At 39.2% G+C, this 26,147-nt stretch overlaps 1 protein-coding gene across 1 annotated transcript; it reads left to right on the top strand.

The window, feature by feature from the left end:
* The first annotated feature begins 486 nt into the window (after positions 1 to 486).
* Positions 487 to 24,381, top strand: UCK2 (uridine-cytidine kinase 2). The gene is made up of 7 exons (XM_053469309.1): positions 487 to 620; positions 17,211 to 17,370; positions 18,727 to 18,823; positions 19,721 to 19,863; positions 20,810 to 20,907; positions 22,375 to 22,423; positions 24,179 to 24,381. Exons 1-7 carry the CDS (start codon positions 525 to 527, stop codon positions 24,319 to 24,321), a joined length of 786 nt encoding a protein of 261 aa, XP_053325284.1. The 5' UTR covers positions 487 to 524; the 3' UTR covers positions 24,322 to 24,381.
* Positions 24,382 to 26,147: the final 1,766 nt, after the last annotated feature.

Genomic DNA, 26,147 nt, shown 5'->3' with positions numbered 1-26,147 from the left:
AACCATTATCGAATCCTACACTGAAAACCACGTCCATGTTTTAATGGCAAGTTTGTTAAAATGAAATATTGAAAATGGAAAGGAGACAGAAATAATTACAGGGATGCCATTTATTGGTACACATTGTTATCTGATTTTGATACAATTTGTGTTCTTTGCATACAAAAAAACCCAAATCAGTTGAGTCGTGAGTGGAGGGTACAGAATGGCTGTACCATCCACCAGTGTACAGGTGCTAACTGACAAAACTGGTTACACCTCTTGATGGAGCATCAGAGACAAAGAGGCAAACGATGTCACTTCATTACGCCACCCTTTACAGCAGCAGCCTGGCACTGTGCCTACACATGCTAATCACGCCATGGGGGAGCAACGACTGGGGCTTAATCCAACCCCCACCGACTCCTCAAATAAGAGATGAGGACATCATCGTGAAGAGGTGGGGCAGCAGCCGCCATACTAATAGCGAAGAGCCCTGAGTCAGAGACAGACTAGAGGGAGGGATCAGACAGACTCAGGAAAGCATGGCAGGGGACAGCGAGCAGGCTCTGCCTAACCACGCGCCGAACAACGGGCAACCTTTCCTGATCGGCGTTAGCGGGGGTACCGCCAGCGGCAAAGTGAGTGCCCTACACTTTATTAACGGGCTATGGCAATGAGCCGCTTGGGCTTTGCTTCGACTGACAGCGTTGCTTGGAAGAGTTTGAATGGAGCGAGTCGGGAAATGCGAAGGGCTAGTGTAGCGGTTAGGGTCGTATTAGGTGTCTCAAATAAATGGGTATATGGATTCTAGTAGGGGTCGTTGCTTCCGTTACACGCCTCTCAGAGGAGGTGACCGCGTGGCTGTCTAACTAGCCGCCCCCACCTTCTCCGGCTACCATGTGTTCTGATGGAATCGTGGTCTCCACGCTGCAGCCTCTGTACAGCCCGTTTTCAGCGTTCTGTAGAACAATAGGCGCTTACGCTACGTTCGTTTGGAGACGTTGATGGAAATCACCCCGTTGTTTAAATGACTATTAAGTGGGGGGGATCCGCTTCCTGAATACAATGATCAGACAGTCCAATCACACACGATTTAATAAATAGAGCCTTGCTCTGATGAAACATTAGGGCCCCGTGATCGCTGAATTTTATCCATGATCGGCACATGTAATGTGTCCAATGGGAAGGGGGGTCGGGTGCGTCGTGAGCTTTACTGTAGCCCACAGGTAGCATGCGACTTAATCTGTTAGTCTCTTATATCACAAAGAAGGCGCCCCTCTACTTTCTTGGTGTTTCCCGACACTGAGATGGAAAGGAATCCTACACGTATTTTCTTTTGCGAACGTGTGCTTCATACCACATCCGGTTAGAAGCTTTTTATTAACCCACTGGAGACAGAAACCCGAACGGAAAGCCTACCGTTAGCTATATATTAATCCTCTGTACTGTTAAATGGGCATACAGCTCAACGGTCGCTTAGGCGATAGGTCAAGTACAGAAAATGACTGGTGTATTATTATTATTATTATTATTTTTTTACTACCCAGGGTTAATAATTAGTGTCTGTTCTACACGTGTACTTGTGGGTCAGGTAGCTTCACAAATGTTTGTGATTCTCCGTCAACATGTTGTATAAAAGTCCTAAGATTAAAACCCTAACTTCTCAAGAACATCCTTTATCTCAGCTGCTAACAGTTAAGGTAGCAGAAGAGATCAGGCAATTGTGTGTTGTACTCAGTGTCTTTGCCCGCTGGAACTGATGTCACCATTCTACAAGCTTGTAGGTCATGTCTTGGCATAGCTGATGCAAGGGGAAAATGAGCCTATAGCTCATAATGGAGGAATTTCAGCCCAGTGTATGGGAAATTCTAAGAACGCTTAAATATATCCATATGTCACTAAGTATTTAATGAGGTTGGGATCAGTCTCTGCATGCTTCTCCTGTTTGAATGTGGAAATACATTACAGACTGTATAGACTATATACTAAGAGCGTGTTATGTTCTGGTATACGGCACACACACCTACTCCTGATGTTCTTATGTGGCACAGCTGGGTTTCCTCTTTGTTATGTTACCCTGTGACGGTGATGCAGTCGTCTAGAATCAGGTCAAGTCTCTCTCTTTTATTAGTCTCGCTCCTCCCTTTGTGCAACCCAGACAAAGGATTTGAACCAAGGTGTTTGCTTCTGTGATATCAGTGTTCAGCTAAAATACGTTTTCCAAGGCATGGGGCGATACACTAAATTAATCAGTGGCTTATTGCGTGAAATCTCCTTGGTTTATGTTATTTTCTTTGTAATGTGACAGTATATTCAGTTGTGAATGTAAATAAAATAAATGCTCTAATTGATGTTTGGAAATTATGGTCAAGAATATTTATACCTGAGCAGGGGTTCCCAATAATCTGAAACACGAGTACTTCTATGCAGACACTTTTTCTCGCATGTCCATAATAAAGACTCTGTTTTCATAATTCCTTGAGGTTTATTTGGTGAGTTCAGGCTCAGTCTTGGCACCACACATCCCAGAGAGCCGCCCAGGTAGCCTCAATCGGAGGGAACCTGGCATTAGTCATATTAGCCCCTGGGGCAGACCTCCCTATTCCTATGGTTAATTGTAATACCTTTTTTAAGCAAAGAATAAGTAAGACTCATGGACCCAGGCACCTTTCAAATGGAAATGTCGTTATACTGCCTCTGATGATCACAAAAGATGTAGTGCTGGCCTGACTGATACCTGGAAAGAGCTTAAGGAGCTATCCTTGTATTTGTTTGTGTCTTATTTCACCTAATGTAAGTCACTGATTGCTTAATTATATATACTGGATGCAGTATATATTGAGAAAAATCTGCTGTAGCGCTTCTAGTGTAAGAAGCACATTTCCATTGAATCAGATCTGTAATACAATAAGCGCTGCAGCTGGCTTTGTCACTTATGTTAAATAGTCAATGAAGACTACGTGTTTGTACCACGTCCATTACTTTGCATTATCTTAACATCCTTTAACGTGTACAAAAATAAGCTCTACTCTGATGGTTTCAATGGAATTGAAAGCTAGAGAATTTCTTCTCTTGTAAATCTGTGGAGTCAGGAAGTTTCACTAGTTTTCAGAGGCCCCTGTCAAGTTTCAGGGGAACGAAAAAGTACATATTTCGCAGCAGAAAAATCCTTTCGGAATTCAAAATCCGAGCATCACACGGAACCCAATTCTAAACGCTTATTCCTGTGGAATAAAGCTGAATCTGCTCTACCGGATAGTGTGTATAGTTGTTCAAAAAGGGGGATCCTTAAAGATGTGACACAATTATGACCCCCCCCCTTACATGTCCCCTGTCACCATTCTTGTGCTAGTATTGCTGCACTTATTCCTTCAGCATTAGACAAGCTTATCGGGCACCTGCTAGAAGAGGGAGTGCAGACTGTCATCAAGACAACATTTTATTGAAAATTCATAGCATAGTCTTAGAATGTTTTCTCTGCAGGAGGGGGGGTCTCTTGGCTGGTTAATTTAGAATGGGAGTGATGACTTTGAGGTGAAAGGTTAAACTCCCACTTATAATGAAATAAGGAAGAAAGCAAGAGGTCTGTGTTAAATTAACTGAAATTAAATTATCCAACTCCTCGAGCATATAATTCAGAGGTACCACTTTGTGAAAGTAAAAGTTACCTCACTATGATGTCACCATTTTCATTAACCACTAGGGTGCTTCGTAACCCCTAAGTAGAAATATAAATAGGCCCAGCTGCTGTTAAAAGGTTGTCTCTCCTCTACTACATAGGAACGGAATTGCTGTCATGCATATCCTCCCACTACATATAATACAGGAATTCAGGCACCATTGCTTGCATTCCTCTATACTCTAAGTGCAGCTTGATTTCAGATGTTTGTAGGCTTAATAACTCTTTGTGGAAGGTGAACCAGTAGGGATCTGCTTCTAAGGGTAAGGGGGGATATCATGATGTATCCACTGGTGGGCTTTTAGGATACCAGTCTGCTTGAGGACTCCCTTGTAGTAGAGAGGTCTAACACTAACACACTTTTAACACTTCCTGACATTCTTAGATTACACGTAAAAAGGTGTGGACTTCAAAAGAGTGCTGAGAGCTGATATTTCGGTCAATTAGATATCATACTGCTGCTGTTCATCTTCATTACCCTTGGAACATCAGCAGTGACTGATGGCAAACATGGGTTGTATTATGTAGCTGCAGTAGATGGTTTAGAAGACCATTATTCTTAAGCTCCTGCTGTTTGAAGTAATATCTTGGATCAAACGGTAACAGTTGTCATAGTTTGAATCCTGAAGACCAAGTTCAACTGCTATAAATGAAGAATATTTCCTTCTGGAGAATTCTTAAAGCTTCCCACCATTTTTAATTACTAGTAAAATATAGGTACATATTTCATGAGACTCAACTGCTCTGTCTTTTGTTAGTCCTAGAATCCTAGACATAGAAACATACAAAAATTGTCATTTAAAATATTAAACCCTACTTGGCTTTGTGGTATTTTCAGGTTAGAAAATAAGTAAAGTCTACTATAAAATGGAAACGCCACTTTTACTAAATATATCCAGGGCCTTAAAGTTGCATATATTGTATATGGCTTAAATCAATTACCAGCTCACATGATATTAAAGCATTACTAAGAACAGTTGGTACATTTTGGTGTCTGAACTGCCCAAGGATTTGTGCAGTTTCCTCCAGGGTCCCCTTAATTTATAGGCAAGCTGGATGGCTGCCTAAGCCCTAAGGTTGTTATGTTAGCAAGCAAAAGCATAGTAATATTAAAAGTATGCTTGAAATCCCAGTACCGGCCCTGGAATTTGTAGCTGGCTTTGAGGGTGCATGTTAAAGGGACAGACTGTCATCCCTTAAACTTCTGTGGCGTCCCCTCTGCAAATGGGTGCCCACTACCCAGCTGTCTTCCATGCAGGAGATTTGTTTGGCTGAACCCATCTTGCGCGTAATATACTGATACTGCCGGTCATCTTCAACTCTAGTTTGGCCAACAATGTTGAGACTCCTATTGATTCATTTGGTCCACAGATGTGATGGGAATATGCAGCTTCTTCCTAAACTTTTTAAGTACCTTCATATGCATTTATTTAGGGAGCTTCCTGGGACACTGGAGTATCTCTCTTTAAGGATGCGTTTGGGTGGTATACAATATACTTTTACATCTCGTATTTGAATGTTTGTGGGAGTTCTAAGACTCCATTGATTGCGCACTTGCTTAAGTGGTGATGTGAAAGCATCATCAATTGCTGTGTTTAAATTTCCTTCTTGTGATTGTTCTTAGCCCGGTGTGGTCTTATGCAAATTGCCTTTCATGAAATACTTGTAAGCTGTATCTCTTTAGGCATCTTGTGTATACACACACGCTTAACTATTTCATGCTATGTAACAGGTGGTAACAGGGCCGGCCCAAGGCGAAGTGCCGCCCCTTCAAAAGTGCCGCCTGGAGCGGTTGCCCCACTTGGCTCCATTGTCGGGCCGGCCCTGGGTGGTAATGTCTTCATATCTTTGTACTGAAGTAGAAAATGATTTTTTTTTTAATGTTTTGTCCAAGTGGTTATTATTTTCCCAGCAGTAAAATTGAGACATTACCTTGGTTCTCTCCATAGCTACAAAATTACTGAAGATCTTCTACTAATCCCCTAGAAGAACATTGTGTTCTGTGCTGAAACACGTCATGTGTGGTTTGAAGTATGCATTTTTAATGTCACCATGGTCGACAATGCAGGATATTCGCTTCCCCATACTGGTTTTATTACCATAGCCATGGATGACAAAGAAGTTTTGTCAAACTTGTTGCGGCTCTGTGCACTAAATAAATCCATGTAAGTGTGCTTGCATATTAAAACAAGATTTACAATCCTTTACGTATGTTTGAGGAAACATATTTTTCTTTTCCAAGATCTATATGACTACAGTGAAATATTGGGTATAATGTGCACGTATGTATAATATTCAGGTATAATCTGACACTCACGTTTGTAGGAAAAAAATGAAGTACTTGTGTATAATACGCACTCACCAGATTAGGTCGCTGGCTGATAATCAGTAATCTAAAGAGTCGATAATAGTTGATCAGTGTTGCCTGCCTCCGAGGGAGACCTCCTACTGGCTTCACACGCCTGGTCCGTCTGCTGTGCCATCAGGGGAGACCTTTGGTTGGTTCTATGTGGCCCACTCCTCCACGGCACCAACCAGGGAGAACCCATGGCTCTGCCCTGCTGTCTGGCGGCTCCTCTCGGACTCCCTCTGACTACTGTGACTGACTGCGTGCTCGTGTGATGCTGCAACACACACACACACACGATAGCCTCGACAGAGAGATGTGGAGATGGCTGTTTGAATTTTGGCACCTTTTTTCTCCTCCTATGTAAACCACCAGAGGACAACTACCCTCTGATGGTTTTCTACTATGATGTGTGTGACAATCGGATAGCAATTTATTAGGCTACAAAAAAATTACCTAACTGCTGTCAGACCACAAGTTTTGGCCACTGATGTTGGTCGTTGATAATCTGATCTGTGGTCTCATAGTAGAAATGTCATTTTTATTAATAATGGTTTTCTCATTATGATCTGGATGACCTCTTTTCAGGTGTCACTGACGTAGGGGGATGGTTCATCCAGTGGCTTTCATAATGATCAGATCTCTCTTGACCGATTGAGTGATCTGATCAGCATTTTGAACTGCTGTAGAGTGTAACTAACCGCAACTGACCTGGAAGCGCCTTTGATTTTCACTTCAGTGCTATCGAAGGTTATTTTCTTTCTTACTCTTTCAATGCTGGTGCTCCAAAGGTAGCTGGCAAGGGTTAACCGATAAACCAGCGATGGTAGGGTTAATGCTGCACAATTGCAGGATTGAAAAGGGGTAAATCGGTCATATTATATGTTTAACCATTCTGTATTAAATTTTATATTGTTTCAGGCAGCCTTTGTGAGGCTTTTAACCTTTTTATGGCGGTACAGTATGTCACATGGGAAAATGAAAAGGGTTTTTAATAAAAAAAAAAAAAAAGCTGCAAAGGTTCTAGGTGCAGGCAAGTGCTTCACATCTCTTGCAGTCTATGGGAACTGTTGCTTAGCCCTCGACATCAGAAGTCTTGCGTAATCACTTATAAATCCGAGACTTCCAGTAAGTATAGGAGCCTCGCGTTTACATTAAGGGTAAGACTATGATTGTGTTTGTAAAGAATGCAATCTGTATTGGGGCCGGTCTGGGCCTGAGCTAATTTCTAGGGCAGCACCTATATAAAAAAAAAATGCCTGATTCACACCATAAGACTGTGCGCATTCTTGCTTTATTTATTGTGGGATGAGAAAATTCAGATTTTAAGTAGGATATGAAGCTAAACGGAATAGACACATTACTCCAATAGTTATGGATAACTTAGTAGATACGTAAATGAGATTCAAGGAGTACGGTGATCAGGCATGGCCTGGGTTTCAGTCAAATGGTGTTCTGCAAAGCTTTCTGTTTTATTTATATTTTTTATTGGCTATTTTCGGTTACAAATTACAATAAATTGTAATAATGGCTGAGTATTTATATTGTTTTAGGATATCCTAAACCATAAACCTACAAGTACTTATTCTTATTTATATTGTGGATTTAAATCCTGTACGTTATTTACTCTTAGCTGATGTGGAAAAGAAAGGACATCCTGCTATGCTTGTTTACCTTAAGTTTAAGTAAACTCTTAGATTAGACATGGCTGGGGAAAAGGAAGTGCAGACTGATTTAACGATCAGTACCAGTAGTTTGTTAAAACTGTTTTTTTTTTTTTTTTTTTTAAGTTGATACTCAGTAGGCCTCAGATGTGCATATTGGACAGTGATGCGGAATATGATGGAGTAATATAAAACCAGAAACGTTACTAAAACGGCATAACCTCATTCCTAGAACGCCTTGTGCAACTACATCACTCTCAACCTTTCCATCTTTGTCTTCCATGTCTTTCTTAAAATATATACCGTGTTTGCTTGAATATAAGGAGTTTTTTCACGGAAAATACAGGGCTGACTATAGGATTAAGATCCAGATACCCCTCAGAGCTGCATGGGGACCTGGATCCTCCTCTCTGGCAGCGATGCATGCTGACAACCTCCGCTTCTGTCAGGCACTTCTGCTGAGGGCTGCTCCCACTAGACACCAGGGAGTCTGGAGCATGGGGGACAAGTCTGAGGGGGGGGGCAGAGTGGCATATAGGGGGTATAAGGCATATCTTGAGGCAGGGTGGCAAGCCAGGGGTGGATGTGCATAACTGTGGGCAGATGTGCATATCAGAGAGGTATAAGGCATATCTGGGGCAGAGTAGGAAGCCAAGGGACAGATGTGCATAACTGGGGGGCAGGTTGGCAAATAAAAGGAAATAAAAACAAAAAGCATTTTTCTCAATCATAGTTTTTATTAAATATGAAGAAAATAGTTTTACACGTGAATTAATATTTACTAGTAAAACTTTTTAACTTTTTTCCCTATAGGGTAGTCTTATATTCACGCTTTTCCTTTTTTTCCTAAATTAATGTTCACATTTTGGGGGTTGTCTTATAATCGGGGTCGTCTTATAATCGAGCAAATGCGGTATGTATTTTATGTTTGCAGAAAACGTATCTTATGCGTTCCACCCACACTGGAATCTCCCTTCAGTCTTGTGTCAGTGTTAAGTGTCTGGTGTAGCTAGTGGTAGGATAAATGTTCTGTGCTTTTCGTGTTACGAAACTCGCACGTTAGGCCAAGCGATACTATCTGTTAAAGATACATTCGCAGGCAGGTTTGCAGTGAGTATTAAGCATTGTTAAAGGTACCGTATTTGCTCGAGTTATAAGATGACCCTGATTATAAGACGACCCCCCAAATCTGAATATTAATTTAGGAAAAAAAGAAAAAGCCTGAATATAAGACGACCCTATAGGAAAAAGTTTTATCAGTAATTGTTAATTCATGTCAACTTTTTTTTTTTTTTTTTTTAAATAAAAGCTATGATTGAGAAAAATATTTTGGTTTTATTTCCTTCTATTTTCCAACCTGCCCCCCAGTTATGCACATCTGCCTCAGAAATAACTTATACCCCCTATATGCCACTGTGCCCCATGATATGCCTTTTGACCCCCTATGTGTGCCACTCAGCCTCCAGAAATGCCTATAGACCAGCAATTGCATCCCAGCTGCCAGAGGCAGCTTCAGGGACAGGGGAGAGGGTTCTTCGGTCTCCACATGAGTGTGGGGACATGAGACAGTGCAGCGTTAACCCCTGCAATGCATTGAAGGGTTAACATTTGTCCCCACAAGCTTGTGGGGACTAAATATCAGTCAATGCTGTGCTCCAATGGAACATCAGCATTGAAACAGTAAAAAAAAAAAAAATAAAAAAAAATGATTTATCAAAAAAACTATAAAAAAAAAAAAAAAAAAAAAAAAATCAGCACTGACCTGAAAGTCCAGGGTGCTTCCAGATCAAATGCTGATGATGATCAGATCACTCCTGACCAACTGTTAGTTTAAAAAAAAAAATCCTGGCTCCTAACTTTTTTAGCTGGCGCCTAGATTCACAACGAATTTGTCAAGCCCTGGCGTAGACAATCTTTGCTCCCCATGGGGCTTCTATGACTGAGCATTGGAAGGTCATGTCATGCCATGCGCCATCATATAAGTCCTACACAGAAAAAAAGGATGGAATACAGCACTCGGTAGTGAGATGGTGCACGAGCCAGGGTACCACCAAGTCCTTCAATAAATCCAAAATAAAGATGCAGAGGCTCAGCGCTCAAATTATAAGGTGAGTCTATTTCACACAAGCTTTGAGAAAGACCTGTGTGTCGAAACGTTGCCTGCGTAAAATAAACTCACCTTATCATTTGAGTGCTGAGCCTCTGCTTCTTTATTTTGGATCATATAAGTCCTGGCAGAAGCACATACATCTAGAATATAGTATGGTAAACAGAAATAAACTAGTTGAGTACACATGGCTGAAAATGTTCCTATCCGGGCACCATTAGCAGTATTTCCTTATCATTGCTAGTGGAAGGATGGTGCTCTTCTGTTTATGTACAAAACATTAAGATGCACACATTGTTCTGCCAATGAACATGGCAACATCGATAGAAGCTTCTTAACATATGCATGGTATGAAGAAAATATTTTGGTTCAAACAACCCACTTAAAAAATTCTGTAATGAATGAAGTAAATGTGTTTATAGCCTTAGAGAATATTAATTTACATGAAATACGTATTTTCATGAAACTTTTTTTTTTATTGCCTTGGATTTATATTTTTATACAAAACAGACTTAGAGTAGTTTAGGCAAAAAAATCTTTCTGTGAAGAAAAACAATACTGGGATGTGTGCGTGGTTTTTTTTTTTCTTTTTGTAATGGAAATGGGAGAGCTTTACCATGGCAACTGTCTACTTGGTCGATGGATAATGGCCACTGATAGGAAAGCCTTTTCAGCAGAAGGATGTTGTGTTACGTGTACTTATGTTTTTTTTTTTTTTAATTTTTTTTTGTTAAGGCTCCAGCTTTTTTTTTAATAAGGTATTTTATACCTATTTTGAGCAGTTTTCATAGTCCCTGGTGGCCACTCTGGTGTATGTTTTTTTGCAGAGCCTTGTTTCAAACTGTGTAAAAAAAAAAAAAAAAAAAAAAAAAAAAAAAAATGTAAAAAATAAATAAATAAATAAAAATACCATAGTGTATAATTTAGAAGATTATATACCATTGAGTCAAATAGAATGGCCAAGCGGGTACTCCTATTGGCTAACTATTAAGTGCTACTCCTAACTGTTTAAATCCTATGGTAGGGACAATCTTACCAAAATGTTCTTTAGGAAAAAGCAATGAGATACATTTTGTTAGCATAAATGTTTTTGTAACAATTCAGTCAATTGAATTTTTTCCCAAAAAATAGCCATTCTCTGCAGAGAAAAGATATTGCATCTTACTGGGGCACCTTATTAAAGCGAATTAAACTAAATGTGGCAAAGGTAAAGATATAGTGCTGGTTATATTGGATTTTGTTTTTTTATTTTAAACCCAGCTGCTTAATCTCACACCCGCCTCCCCGTGTTCTTCAGAGTGTGTGTGTGGGAAGATCATCAGTGAGGCAATCACTATTACCTGCTTAGAGAAATAATGGCCAGTGTTCTGTGAACACCCTTTCACTTTGTTTACTGAGCCTATGGGGAAATGGAAGCCTCTAGTTTTGTGTATTAGATACTGTAGCTCATTGCAGAATTACACCTACTGATCCTGCTTTACGATCCTTTTGGGCATCGCTGCCTGACATTCTGGCTAGTGAACTGCATGAATATGATCTGTGCTAGTGTCTGGCTTTGTGGATTTTACTGACCACATGCGGTATTGTGAGCAGGGAATAATGTCACTTACTGGAGTGTGACTCACAGACTAGGAAATGACAATCGGGTTGAGGGAAGAGCTGAGGCTTCTTTAAAATGCTGAGCAAATCATCTCTAACACAAGACTATTACAACATTGTGTATATAAAGCGGTGAAAATGCAGTAATAAAACTAGAGAACTTTAATTTAAAAAAACTCCTACTCCTAGTGATGCAGACCAAGCCCCCCTTATGATGCCTGTCCAAAGATACAAATTCCCGGAGCCCTGTGTGTAATCTCATCCTCGCCCTCCTCCTTTGTGTGCGTTCTGGGAAGTCCAAAAACATTTGCAATGTTTCCCCAGAGAACTTTAAGTCTGACACGAAAGGTGTTGCCAGAAAATGGTTTGTGGGCCCTGTTACAAAAAATATGAGGTCAGGCAGTTTGTCTTTGACTGGAACACTGAGTTTAAAAAATAAATAATTTTTTTTTAGAGTATCAGCTGGTGCTCTTGAACTTGGAAGAATGTTCAGAGTTTAATTACGAGTAATTATTATGCGGCTGGAAAAACTGTGGTAAAATATTACGCCCTCTTGAATTTCACACAATCAACTTTTTTTTAACATTTTAAAACACCCTCATCAAAGTAAATGCCACATCAATTTTTATCCAATACTGTGCTTCTGTAAAATTCTATGTGTACTTCAATACTTTTCAGAACGCTTTTTTTTTTTTTTTTGTCATCGTTGAGGCCAAGATAAAGTATATGGACCTACATGTGACTAAATGCAATAATCCTTGCATACAAAAATCCCAAATGTTTGTTCAGTTATACAACAAATGGCAATATAGTAAATTTTTAACCTGAACACTTGTTTTAAGTTTGTAGAGTGCTTTTTATGTGGAAATATGTTTCACCACTCTATATATAATTTACTTTTCAGGATATGAGATGCTTATAGATTAGTGTTTTGGTTATGAGTGATCCAAATATTACTTCATAGTATGTCTCATACAAAATTCTCAATGACCTACTTGTTTATACCATTCACTTTGACTCTATTCCTGTAAGTGAAAGTCACAGTTTAAAATCTGATTTTGTCACACACCGCTTTTTTACTTACCATATTTGCCCAAATATATGACAAGGTTTTTCCCGGACAAATGCTTTGAAAAATACCCCTTGTCTTGTAGTCAGACCTGTATTGGAGGTTGGATTATAAGACTACCTCGAATATAAGACTAAGACCCAGATCCTCAGCAGCGCTACAGGGGACCTGGATCCTCCTCTTTGGCAGTTGGTGGACGCCTCTGCTGATGCCAGGCACTTCCGCCAAGGCTTCTATGACGGCGCACCAGCGTGACATGACCTTCTGATGCTCCCTCATAGAAGCCCCTGTGGAAGTGCCGGGCAACTGCAGGGGTTGTCTATGCAGTCCACCGGCTGCTCCCACTAGACACCAGGGAGTCTGGAGCACGGGGGTCTCTTCTCCTGAGCTTACCACCTTCTCTCACCTTCTTCTCACGTAGATTTTTTTTGTTGTGATGCCAAGATATGTGCCTGTAATATTGATCAATTGCTTTTAATGTTGAAAGTAAATATCCACTCCAATAGGCGTTAGTGTGGGAAATACAGAACTACTGAATTCCATAAAGGAAATCTAACTCCTGAACTTATATATTCTCTAGTTTTATTGGTCATGTAAATTGTTTTACAAGACAGAGTGCCGTCTGCAGTCTCGGTCTCAACCTGTCTGTGTTGGCTTTTCTTTTTCTGAATATGCGATTTCCTCCTTTCATTCCAGAGCCTATTCCTTCATGGCCTCAGCATATTGCGTGTGTGGGAGGCAACAGAATGCTGCTTCCTGAATACAACTTTAGTTTGTTCTGTAAAATGCACGTGTCTTGCTTGTACATCCGTTATCTAGATAGACTTCTCTTTTGTTTGGAGAACCAGGTTAGTTGGCAACAAGCATTCATGCATTTCTCTGCAAGGACACAATGACCACCACAGTAATCACAAAACATATTGTAGCCTATCCCTTTTTCCTTGGGACCTGACTTAAGCTTTATACCCAGTGGCATTTGTGCTAACAATCAAGCCCACATAGGAATTCTATGGCCATGCACCCTAGAAACTTGGAATGCCACGCAGCTGCTTTAAGTTCTTTAGTTTTAAGGGAATTATCTTTTTTGGGCGGTCACGTATGAAATGTGGAATTAAGCCCTGACCACTTTATTGATGATATTGGAATATTTTAGGCTAGAACCTAATGTCATTGTTTGAATACTAGAGGCGAGCACTATACTTGCTATATTGAAACCTTCAATAGTGTTCGGTTCTAGCTTTCCCCCAACCCACTCTCCTTTTTGATGCATATAAAGTCAATAACTTTGCCTTCATACTGTCTTTGTGCAGTCTTTTCCTTTTTTAACTTTTGAGTGAATAAGTGTTGAAGAAGGATTTAAAAAAAACCCAAAATATTTTATTATACTTTGAAGGGTTGAACGCTGGCCTTTAAGTTTTTTTTATATTTTTATTTTTTATTTTTTTTCAATTTATGCAAGACTATCCTTAAGTCAGATTTTTGTCATGGCTGTTTGTGAGATATTTTGTGTTTTATATTTGCTCATTTGAATAATTGTAATGTTAATGTAACTTTAAAATTCTCTCCTGTTGCTACCTCTTTGCAAGTTAGAACGTAGTGGTGCTAGGTGTCAATGTATAAATTAGCTCAAGAGCCAAGAGGATAGGAAAATGGTTTCGATTACTGTATAGTGGCAGAAATAAGGTCACTGTGCAGGTACCTAGAAAGCAAAATGTGATTTTAAGCAACCAGTGGTCGCTTACCATATTGGGAGAGCTGTTTTAAAATACCTATTGCTTATGAAGAACCCTGGAGTATTGTGAGAGGACAACTGGCGGCTAGATGGCCAGTCCGGGCTTGATTTGCATTTAATTTTGCAGAGTTTATTCTAGGGCTGCAACTAACGATTATTTTAATAATCGATTAATCGGCCGATTATTTTTTCGATTAATCGATTAATCGGATAAAAAAAACCAATATGCAAATTTTTCGTTTATTTAAAAGAATTTAATGAACTGGATGTTAAAAAACAACTTAAAATTTACATTAACATTCTTATTTTGTTATGATGTAATAAAAAACAATATTTTCAAAGTACAAGAACCCAAACACAATATTTATGAAACAAAATAACCCCAAACATTCTGAAAAGAGGTGGACTATTACTGTTCAAGAAACTTTGCCCCAGCACTTTGCACTTTGCACCCAGCACTTTGCACCCAGCACTTTGCACCCAGCACTTTGCACCCAGCACTTTGCACCCAGCACTTTGCACCCAGCCCTGGCACTTTGCACCCAGCACTTTGCACCCAGCACTTTGCCCCAGCCCTGGCACTTTGCATCCAGCACTTTGCACCCAGCATTCAGCACTTTGCACCAGCACTTTGCACTTTGCACCCAGCCCTGGCACTTTGCACCCAGCACTTTGCACCCAGCCCTGGCACTTTGCACCCAGCACTGGCACTTTGCACCCAGCACTTTGCACTGTGCCCCTGCACCCAGTCTCTAACTCTGCCCTGCACCCAGCCCTGCCCCCACATTCTGCCCTGCCCCCACACTCACACTCTGCCCTGCACCCACTCTGCCCTGCACCCACACTCACACCCTGCCCTGCATCCCCACCCCCACTCTGCCCTGCACCCAGTCTCCCACTCTGCTCTGCACCCACACTCACACCCTGCATCCCCACCACCACTCTGCCCTGCACCCAGTCTCCTGCCCTGCACCCCCCACCCCCACTCTGCCCTGCACCCCCACCCCCACTCTGCCCTGCACCCCCACCCCCACTCTGCCCTGCACTCGCACAGAGCGAACCGCTCTGTGCGAGTGGAGCCACTCGCACAGAGCGAACCGCTCTGTGCGAGTGGAGCCACTCGCACAGAGCGATTCGCTCTGTGCGATCCGTGCACATAGACATGAAGAATACTTACCTCCGGAACGCGTCACATCCGTCACGTAGCTAAAAGAAGGCGGAGACTGCAGAGCGTGTAGCAGAAGCGGGGAACGCTCGCGGAGGTAAGTAAAAGGAGCCGAGTGCTCCAACAACGAATTGATCACTCGATTAATCGATAACGGAAATCGTTATCGATGATTTCCGTTATCGATTATTATCGATTTTATCGATTCGTTGTTTCAGCTCTAGTTTATTCCTTCATCTATAAGCCACAACTGCTGTGATACCTGTAACTGCGTAGATATGAAAGAACTGGATTAAATAGGCCACATGCGCAATGGTGCTGGCTATTACACTGAGCAGATTGATGCATAGAAATAATATATTTCTTGTAATCTGCATTTTAAAGGAATTCTTGATAACCTTGATTTATATCCTTTCTGTATGATGGTACATTCTTCACAAAAGGGTATGTGTGGGAAAAGACTCAATGTTGTAAAGCAAGATACAAAAACAAACACTGTAAAAACTTGTTTTTACTGATATGGTTATGTGATTCTCACTCCTGAACCACATGTGTTTGTACTAGATCATAGTTGTCAGACTAGAGGTCCACCTATGGTTAAAATGCTCATATATCCTTCTCTCGTAGAACAGGAAATGTGCATATCTTATACATACTATAGTGTGTGTGTGTGTGTGTGCGCGCGCATGTATGTATATCCACACACGCTTATGGTATAGGCCACTTATTTTAAATAGTTATGCAGCACATAAGGGAACTGTTGGCATGATCAGTATTAGAGTCCGCTTGAAAATACCATATTTGGTCTATTATAAGATGACCCCCCCCAAATTTGAATATTCATTTAGAAAAAAAAGCTTGCGTATAAGACTACCCTATAGGAAAAAAGTTTTACTATTAAACATAAATTCACATGTATTTTTTTTATATTTAATAAAAACTATGATTGAGAAAATGCATTTCTTGTTTGTATTTCCCCAGTTATGTACATCTGCCCCCAGGCTTGCCACTCTGCCTCCCTGATATGCATTATACGCCCCTATATGCTGCTCTGCCTCTCTGATATGCCTTATACCCCCCCTATTCACCACTCTGCCACTCCCCCCCCCGACTTGTCCCCTATGCTTCAGACTCCCTGGTGTCTATTGGGGGCAGCCGTGGACAACCTCTGTTGCTACCCGGCACTTATTTCTGTAAAATGTGCAGGATTGCGCGTCCCATTTAAAAAAAAAAAAAAACAAACTTGCAAAACAATTTGTGAGGTCAATTCGCATTGCACATGGACATACTCTTGGTAGGTTAAAAAAAAAACAAAAAAAAAAACCCACGTGTCTTGCTCGGGCATCTAGGAAGTTTTAATTATAAATTACAGTAGTAGGACAATAAGTTTAAAAGTACACCCAACCCTTGCTGCAGTTTAATGAATATGATCACTGAATGTAATCTTTACATTGACATGAATTACTGAAATCAGAGGAGTGTTAGCTGTGGAGTATGCTCAGTAGATAAACAAACTATGAAGAACTAGTAAACGCTCTTAAAGAAAAATCGTAACAAAAATTTATGTAAAAAATAAAATCAAATCTTAATTGATAATAGTTGATAATGGCCTGAAATCCAAAATGTCTTTTGACTGTTCATTCAGTGCTAATTTTTATTCAGGTCTCCCCTGCTGTCTATGTGTGTTCAGATATTTAGTTCTCTAATTACCTCTTTAAATACTGGTCATATTTAAAGATGTACTGCTTTGTTTATGATATACTGCTTTATGAGAAGGAAAGTAGATAATCATTTTGTGATTTGTCTGGCATAGGTTAAAACCTTATCTTAATACTTTTTCACTTTTCTTTTTCCTTTTTCATGCAGTCATCTGTTTGCTCAAAAATTGTGCAGCTTCTGGGGCAAAATGAGGTGGACTACCATCAAAAGCAGGTGGTGATGCTGAGTCAAGACAGTTTCTACCGAATATTAACCCCAGAGCAGAAAACTAAAGCACTCAAGGGCCAGTTTAACTTTGATCACCCAGGTAAGCCCCAACTCTGGCCTATCTCATAATCATCATATCTCATGATCTTTTGGTAAATTATCAAATTACAATACGGTTGTAATGACTGAGGATGCTATTGATTTCTAGCTCACAATTTAAGTGGTAAATTTGGTATATTAGTTCTACTATAAGCCTATTTGTATTTCCAATACATCTGGTGAACAACACCACTTGTGAACTGGCCATCTATAAAGCTAAAACTTATTGCGCAAGATGCTATTAATTTTGTACTGCGTAATACATTGCAGCCTACCTCACTTTAATTAGGTATTTGATCTTTTGCTAGGGGCTTCTGGAGTTACCTTTTTCTGGTGTAAATAAATGCATCCTGTATTTGCATGCTTTTTACAGTTGTCGGTAATGGAGGTCAGCTCCACAAATGTGCTACTATATGCCGTTCCCTGAGTAAGCAGCAAGTACTTGGCAAGCTAAGGATTCTGCATAAATATATCAGTATATTGGCACTGCAAGAGATGCAATATTAAAAGAAAAACTTAGCTTTTTGAAAAAGCCAACTTTATTTTTATTTACGCTGATCATTTTGATGAAGGACGCTTGTACTGAAGCGGCGAGCTAATTTCCCATAGTGAACAGCACTGCCTACTTGCAGGCTGTAGTCCTTTGCCGATGCTTAATACTCTTGCAGGGAGTGACGCTGTTTTTACCTAGATCAGTAGATCCATTTGTGAGCCAAGAGAAGTGAGAAGATTGCTGTGAGAGAAGATTGATTAGCTCAACTGAATTGCTACAAGGGATAGTGAGTGTTTTGTGTGGTGATATGAGACCTGCAACAGAAAGAAAAGCCACAAGGTTTGGGTGTTGCTGCTGGGAAATGGCTCTCTTCTGCCTTTCCTTCTGCCTCCTTCTTACCCTCTGGGCCATATTGGGACCTGGGTGGGTGCTCAGTGGAAAACCTGGATTAGTACTAAATATTACTGTTTTGTGTGTATGTTTAACAGAGGCGTATTTTGGTTGGCCTAGGTCTCACCATGCTGATTTATCGGGGCAGTTTGTATATCTGGTGAGCCACAGTCGTATTGCATTGTAGGGTGAGATAAGGGATCCTTTGTACCCAGCCAATTTACTCTTGGAGCTCTGGGCTATGCTTTTCTAGTTTCTTTCCCCGCACTACCTGACCTTCTGAGGCACAGCACTGGCATATTATATCTTTGCCTGACACTTAACATAAATAAGATGCACAGTGTAAGGAAGAGGTACCCTCGGCCAAGATTGTTCCGGGGTGGCACCAATACTTCTCTGTGTAACATAAATATTCATAATAATTGGATAATTGCTTCCATGCCCCCTCCACACTTATATCCTGATCTGTTACAGATGCCTTTGACAATGAACTTATCTTGAAGACCCTCCGAGAAATCATGGAAGGGAAGACTGTGCAGATTCCTGTTTATGACTTTGTTTCTCATTCTAGGTAACACAGTCCTTTTCGAACTTAAACCTAGTGACGTTTATGTGCAGTATATTCCCCATCTAGATGTTCAATTTGACAGCAAAAGTGTTGGCATCCAAACTATTTATACAAATTGCATGTTTTGACAAGATTTCATAAGGACAAAATAATTATGTTCTCCCTTAGACAGACACACCCATATGTACACACGTTATTACGTTGTAAATGTTCCTTATGTTTTCATGAACCTTCTTGTAGAAGCTCTCACAAGCAATGACATTTTTTGACAAACTGTCCTCCCCCAATGTTCTCTTTTAAAACAAATGTCAGTTTAGCAAACTTTATATATGTATTTATTTGCATGTGAGAGTTACTATATATATCTTTTACACGTCACTGTGGGCGGGGCTTCAAGTAAGGTCCAGTCACAGTGCTTTGACCTGCCCACAATGCTTTGATCACTCTAGCATTCCTCTCTTCTGACCTTCCCATCATGAAATTGTTTAAATGTAGTCTCAATTGATTATTTCATTTTTACATATATCTCGATCTATTGTTTAAGATATTCTGAGGCAACTGTGTAGAGTGTGGGCAACAGGCATTGAGAATTATGATTCCAATAAAATGATAAACTTAAATTGTTGGATTACATCCAAGAAAATCTAGGGCAGTATTCAAGTGGTTAAGTTAAGGAGTGGAAGGGTGAGGTGGGGAAAATAAACTAATTTAGGTTAGATGAGGAGGGCAGGGTGAAAGATAAGAGGGTACAGAACAGGGTAAACAGAGAAGCGACTGGAGGAGAGAGAGAAATGGGTAAGAAGGGGAGAGGGAAGAGAAGGATTTTTGGCCATTTCAGTTATGGCATATACACTAGTATTCACGTGCTGTACGTGTGTGTGATTTCTGTCCAATTTGTAGGAAAGAAGAGACTGTGACAGTGTATCCAGCTGATGTGGTGCTGTTTGAAGGTATCTTGGCATTCTATGTCCAGGATATCCGGGATATGTTCCAGATGAAACTCTTTGTTGACACTGATGCAGACACACGGCTCTCCAGAAGAGGTAAGGCTGATTTCTAGCTCCGAGTAGCACAGTTCACGGAGAGATGGCTAAAGTATTGGAGAACATAATGATGAAGGGGGATGATGATCCATGAGCTGAGACAAGGCTGGGAGGGAGGTAATACTTTTCTAAATAAACTAAATTTCATTCTTTAGTTTTATTAATAAACAGTAGATTATTTATTTTTAGAAGTTAACTGCTTATGGAACACCGACTCATTCAGGAGATATTTTAAGGAGTTAAATAGAGTATTCACTACTTATGTCACTAATTATAGTATGAGTAATTCCTGAGAGCTACACCTTGTTAGTCCTAGGATTTAAAGACCATGTATGCCAACCAAACATTTTACAGAGACCATACAGATTATATGAAACAAGGGATAAACCTCTTGCTTCTAGCTTCATTGGCTACGCCTTTTAATTGTGTGGATCTCAATTATGGCAATTTAAAAGGCATCTTATATAATCGTAATAATTAGTGTATACAATAAAACAGGTTTTCTTCCTTCATTTATTTTAATTAATACAAAGTGTTACGGTTCAGGCCGAAAGTTTACATGTACCTAAGCTTAAGATATTTAAATTTATGAAATGCATGAGTTGTTACTGTACATTTCTGTTGGCAATCTACTTGGATCAATGGAGTTCTTTCAGCTTTAATTCACTATAATCTGAAATCCAGCGCATACACCTTTATTAGTATTTGGTGGCAATGCCTTTTTAATTGCCTAACATGAAGCAAGCACTTAGATGGCATGGTTTATGTTGTGATTACAATGAAGCATTATACGCTTCTGAGAGTCCTTAATAACTTGCCACCTTAGAGATTATTGCCTTTTTTTCTTAACTTGGTATCCACGGGTACTTTTTTTTAATTTATTATAATATAAACATGCCTATGAATGTACAGCTTGAATAGCTCCCATTTGTTTACTTCCATGCAGTACTCAGAGATATCAATGATCGAGGACGGGACTTGGAACAAATTCTTTCACAATACATCACTTTTGTAAAGCCAGCGTTTGAAGAGTTCTGTCTACCTGTAAGTAAACCTGCCTTACCGTTTTCTCCAGCATGCTACTTAAACGTACCAAAACCGTTTTTATTGGATTCCTTTTAAATGTGCTAAAAATGTGTGGCAGGTGATTTTTAAATCTGAGACATGTGAAAACATGTACACTTACTTTTGCAATTTGAAGGTTATATATTTTTTAAAAAAATACATATTTCAGTATGGAACATCTTCCCATCACTGACAGGTAGCTCTTGTAGTTGGAAACTCTTCTTAACCCCTTAAGGACAATGGGCATTCCCTAAACCCATTGAAAACAATGCATTTGAGCCCGTACATGTACGGGCTTTGCTATTAAGGGGTTAATAAAACATTGCATGGTTTAAGACTGGGTTAAATTAACAGTGTATAAACTGCTCTGCAAAAAGCACTACTGTTGCCCTTTCATGGTGTTTGAAAACAGCATAATAGGAAATCCAGAAATCTATTTAGCATACGCAAACCAATAAGAATATACTCTACCTGAATGGATTTGTCTACATACTAGTCTTTACCTATACCATGAATATAGCTTTGCAATCATGGCTCTTGGGTCTCCTATACTCGATGGCCAAAAATAGTAGTTTTAGTAGTTCCAATAAATTAGCACTGGCTATGAACTGGAGCAACACTAGTAAACTGCCTCCAACAGGACTAAAGAAATGTATATGATGTCATTAAATTCCAATTTAATACAATAACTATTGTTTATTGTATTTTTTTATTTTCTTTTTCAATCAGAATTCAGTTGAAAGTGCTACCAATTAACTATATTGCTGGCATATTATAAACACTACTATCCCAGGTAGTTTTTATTATTTATAATGCTCTACTATATAGTATATTAATGTTTTATATTACTACCCCTGTATATGTGTAACATGGGGGCTTATGTCTGGCAACCATTTGCCGTATACATCTTCATAATCCTTTTTAATGTCAAATATACGTTGACAAGTAAACTATAGGAAGTTTTAATAAGTGGATTTTATACTTGACGTTTTTAATGAAAATTCCCCTTCTTAAGATTTATTACAATTCATCCATTCAAGAATGAAACAGACGACAGTTTGATTTAGGAAACTCTATTTTCACCCACTCCCAGTCGGACATGAAAACTATCCCGGTTTGCACTGACGGCTCCTGTACTAAAAGTTTGGAACCATCCCGGTGTACTATGAAAACGAGAAAATCCCTGATTGTTTGGATTCATTCAGAGAGAATAATATATATAATTCAAAATACATAGTATTTTTTTTACTTATTCTTGCGTCAGTGTACAATGTATGTATTAAAAGCATAGACACCACTATACTAGAAAGTCCTTGGATGTGTCTGAAGTTTGTCACATAAATTTGTGCCTAATAATTGCTGATTAATGGAATACAGATGAAATGCATGTGAGAGCCCTTAAAGTCTTTCTTTTAATCCCTGCTGTCCTTTCTGATTGCCTTGTAGACCAAGAAATATGCTGATGTGATCATTCCCAGAGGTGCTGACAATCTGGGTGAGTGAGCAACATGCGGACGCGGGTGTAGGCAGAGAGGTCCCTTTCGGCTACAGCAGTCATATTTTCCCCCGACGTTTCCTATTATTAACAGAGCAGTTGGTTTATTGCGTTTTTCGAGGGGTATTGTGCATTCCAATTTATTTTTATGCATCTTGGAGCATACCTTCTTTAGCTAGTGAAACCTAGAGTCATTAGTAGATATATACTTTTTGCACTCCCATTGAGGTCTTTGAAGCGACTACCAATAGCATTTATGCTAGCCAGTTTTCAGATAGCATAAATTTGATGGCAGCTCATGTTGACTAGACTAGGAGTTGTACTGAGCATGTGCAAGAAATGTATTTGGGGGAATGCTCCATGCTTTTAGTAAAAGGAGATGTAGAAATAATTTAATTGACTTAGAAATATGATGCAAAGCGACCTGAGGCCCTGAAAGCTTATGCAACGTGACATCTTTTTCTGTGATGGCCCTATAAAAAGTTTCAATTTTGACTAAAGACTCAATACAGTAAAATGTACTAGAGTCTGTGCAAAATGGAAACCCATATTCATTTAACATGAAAATTGCACGGCAATGCTCTTTTATCATTTTTCCCCTTCATTTTCATCAGTTTTTCAACATACACTGCTGTATTCAACCTGAGGTGGAAAAGTAAAGATTATATGCTCCATAATTGCCTTGCAGACTATAGTAATTTTGATACATGAATAGCGATGTCGGAAAAGAGTAAATTGGCACATCTAGTCTATTTTTTTTTTCTAAAATAAAAATTGTATGGCTTTATGCTCATCCTAAGCTTCCTTTAGTGCGTTTGTTTCTAATGCTTCATTCCAAGTCCGTTCCAGACAACTAGAAAACGGCTAGTCCACAAATTCATCTGACTTGTTTTGTCTCCTAGTGGCCTTGGGTGATTGACAGTCTTCAGGCTGCCTTCCAGTGGCCATGGGATGTCTGCTTGAGAAGCACAACAAAACATATCTAGCCCTTTGTCGTGTTTGTTTTATAACACAGTGATTAGTTGCGTGTTGTTTGTTGGTCCTGACCTTCGCAGTCCTAAAAGCAGCGCACAATTATGCTCTCACTGGCCTTGTATAAGTGGCATGGTGGGTGAGAGCTGGGTGATTTTTGGATGGCTGATTCCTAAGGAATGTGCTAAAGCGCCAAAAATTATCTTTGTCTGTCAGCCTACCCCTTCTTCCCATTAATATGCCTTAACACTTTACTGTCATGGATCTCTTATTTTTATTTATGCAATCTACAAGCAATCTCTTATGCACTAAAAATGTTAAATATTTTACAGTCTGCTTTATGTTTCCTGATTTTTTATTTTTTATTTTTTTTTGTAGCTGGGTAATTTAAGTCAAAGTAAGGATGTGGATGATATAGTGGATCTGTTTTGCAGTTGCACATGTCTTCTGCCAGTGATTTAGTCTATGGTTTTTACTGAATATCCAACTGCTTATAGAAGTAGTGTGGTGTTTCACCAGCAGGCTTTGACAGAAGCCCTATCTATGAGTCTGGCTTATCCCTGCATCCATACCGATGGTTTAAAGAGTAACTCAGATGTTACATGACATAAACCCCTAGGAACAAGTAAACTTGTATTCCTTAGTGTACCAAATAGTCTAGTGAAACAGTCAAACACAATACACAGTGTGTCTCCTAAGTTGTATTACACAGTGCCCTAGTTAGTGCCAGTAATGGTACTGTGATCTCTAATTCTAACGCTCTACTTTTTTTTCCTTCTGCAGTTGCCATTAACCTGATTGTTCAACACATACAAGATATTTTAAATGGGGGCCTAACAAAACGGCAGACCAATGGTTACACGAACGGTTACACCACCCCTCGGAGTAGACATGCCTCAGAGTCCAATAGCAGCCGACCTCACTAAGTGCCCTTTCTATATATTTGTAAATACTTTCCACCAATACATTGCATATTTTCCACCCCTTTACTCCTGGAGAGACTTGGAGAGTTCCTCCTGCAGAAACACAGCCATTCCCTTTTGGAAATTTGGAAGTTATAATTGTGCCAAGTTTGCCACAGAAGATGTATAATCTCATAACTGGAACTAAACCTGCAGGACTTTATAATTGTTTTTTTTTTTTTGTTTTTTTTTTTATCTTAATTGGGCTTGGATAAAAAAATGGAGGGGCCATGGAAAGGCTTAGTAAACAAAACTTGAACATCTACAGCGACTACTGCAAGAAATCCACAACCACCACCGTGAAATTCAGTATAAATATATAAATATATTATATAGAGGATATCTATATTTTTGTCTAAATGTAAAATTCTTTAACATTATTTGCCACAAAAGTATTTTACAAGCTTTGGTATTCTAAACATTTTCTTATGGAGCTAGAGGAGGATAAGCATCATAAGGATCAGGATGTGGCATCAGATGGGAAAGGGGGTGCTTTCTTTTAGAAGTTGGATTTCCCAGTGTAAACTTTGATGTTTAAATGTAGTAAGACAACTTGTTTGTGTCTATGTAAATTAGAAAAGGCTTTAGGATGGTGTAACAAGTTCTTGGGTCCCCACTTAGCAGACCAAAATCATTAAACCTTTGTCTGCAAAAGCAGCTTGGATTATTTTCTGTGGAACGGGCTCATCATTGTATTCATAATGTAAAAAACAGATTTATGCTGCTTAGATTCAGCAATATATACTTTTTTTTCTTGCTATCTTGCAATAGTAGTACTCTGTTTTGGTCTTTTACTGTATTATACTGTTACTGATAAGACAACAAGGTCACGACACATTTGTCTAAAAAATGGCTGCCTTGGTTTAAAAAAAAAATGGTTGCCATTTGCAATTTGTGTGACAGATTTAAAAAAACAAAACGAAAAAAAACCATACTTGAGAATTAAAGCTGTGTTTATACGGTAATTAACTTTGTTGCAGACTCAGAGAGGTGTTTCAGTATTATACTGAAAGCTTTTTTTTTTTTTTTTTTACAACTATGCATTAGTGTTTCATGCTCAGTGGAACAAAACGTGTATTCAGTTTTGAAAGAAAAAATGTAGAGGGGCTCTGTGTATTATGTTACTGCCACTGCAACAGACATACAGAATAAATGGGCAACCTGCAGATTGGTCATGGTACCTTTTTTGTACTATACAAATTCTGTCTGGTGTTGCCTCCGTATTTTGTATGTTTTTAGCTGGAATGAAACTGATGAGATTTGGGTGTAAGACCAAACATGAATTTTGAATGAATTGCCTACTAAAATGGTGCAGAAATCTCAGTGATCAAGGAAAAAAAACAAACAAAAACTTTTTCTGGAAGAATGTTAACTGAAAGAGGTAGAATCCTCTCAAGCCTTAGCTGTTTAACTAAATGACAACATGATTACCTCCCACCTGTGTAAAAGAACCTAATATAATGGTGTGCAGGTTACACTTTATGTATGTGAAATTCTGATGCCACCTGGTCAAATATGGGAAACATTAAAAATATTTAAAATGTGTTCTTGCGTACATCTTTTTTTGTTGGTATTTTTTTTTAATAAATGTATCCCCTTAGCATAATCCCCATTTTATATTTATTTTTTAATATAAATAAGTTTACAGCAAAATTGATATTCACCGCCATCTTCAAAACCGCGTTGCTTCATGAGAATGGCCTACACAAATGTATACATTTTTCATAGAGGGTGACCATGAAAGGTTTAGAGAAATGTTTGTGTATATAATACAAAATATGCATATGTGT

Source organism: Spea bombifrons, chromosome 6 (genome assembly GCF_027358695.1).
Source record: "Spea bombifrons isolate aSpeBom1 chromosome 6, aSpeBom1.2.pri, whole genome shotgun sequence".
Lineage (NCBI taxonomy): Eukaryota > Metazoa > Chordata > Amphibia > Anura > Pelobatidae > Spea > Spea bombifrons.
Note: the sequence above shows the minus strand (reverse complement) of the source record. Positions and strands in the feature narration are given on the sequence as shown.

Bases quoted from the DNA above. Each gene is read 5' to 3' on its own strand.
- UCK2 (XM_053469309.1), top strand. From the start codon at position 525: ATGGCAGGGGACAGCGAGCAGGCTCTGCCTAACCACGCGCCGAACAAC. The intron at 17,371-18,726 runs GTAAGCCCCAAC...GATCTGTTACAG, and splicing joins GTTTAACTTTGATCACCCAG to ATGCCTTTGACAATGAACTT. The intron at 18,824-19,720 runs GTAACACAGTCC...TCCAATTTGTAG, and splicing joins GACTTTGTTTCTCATTCTAG to GAAAGAAGAGACTGTGACAG.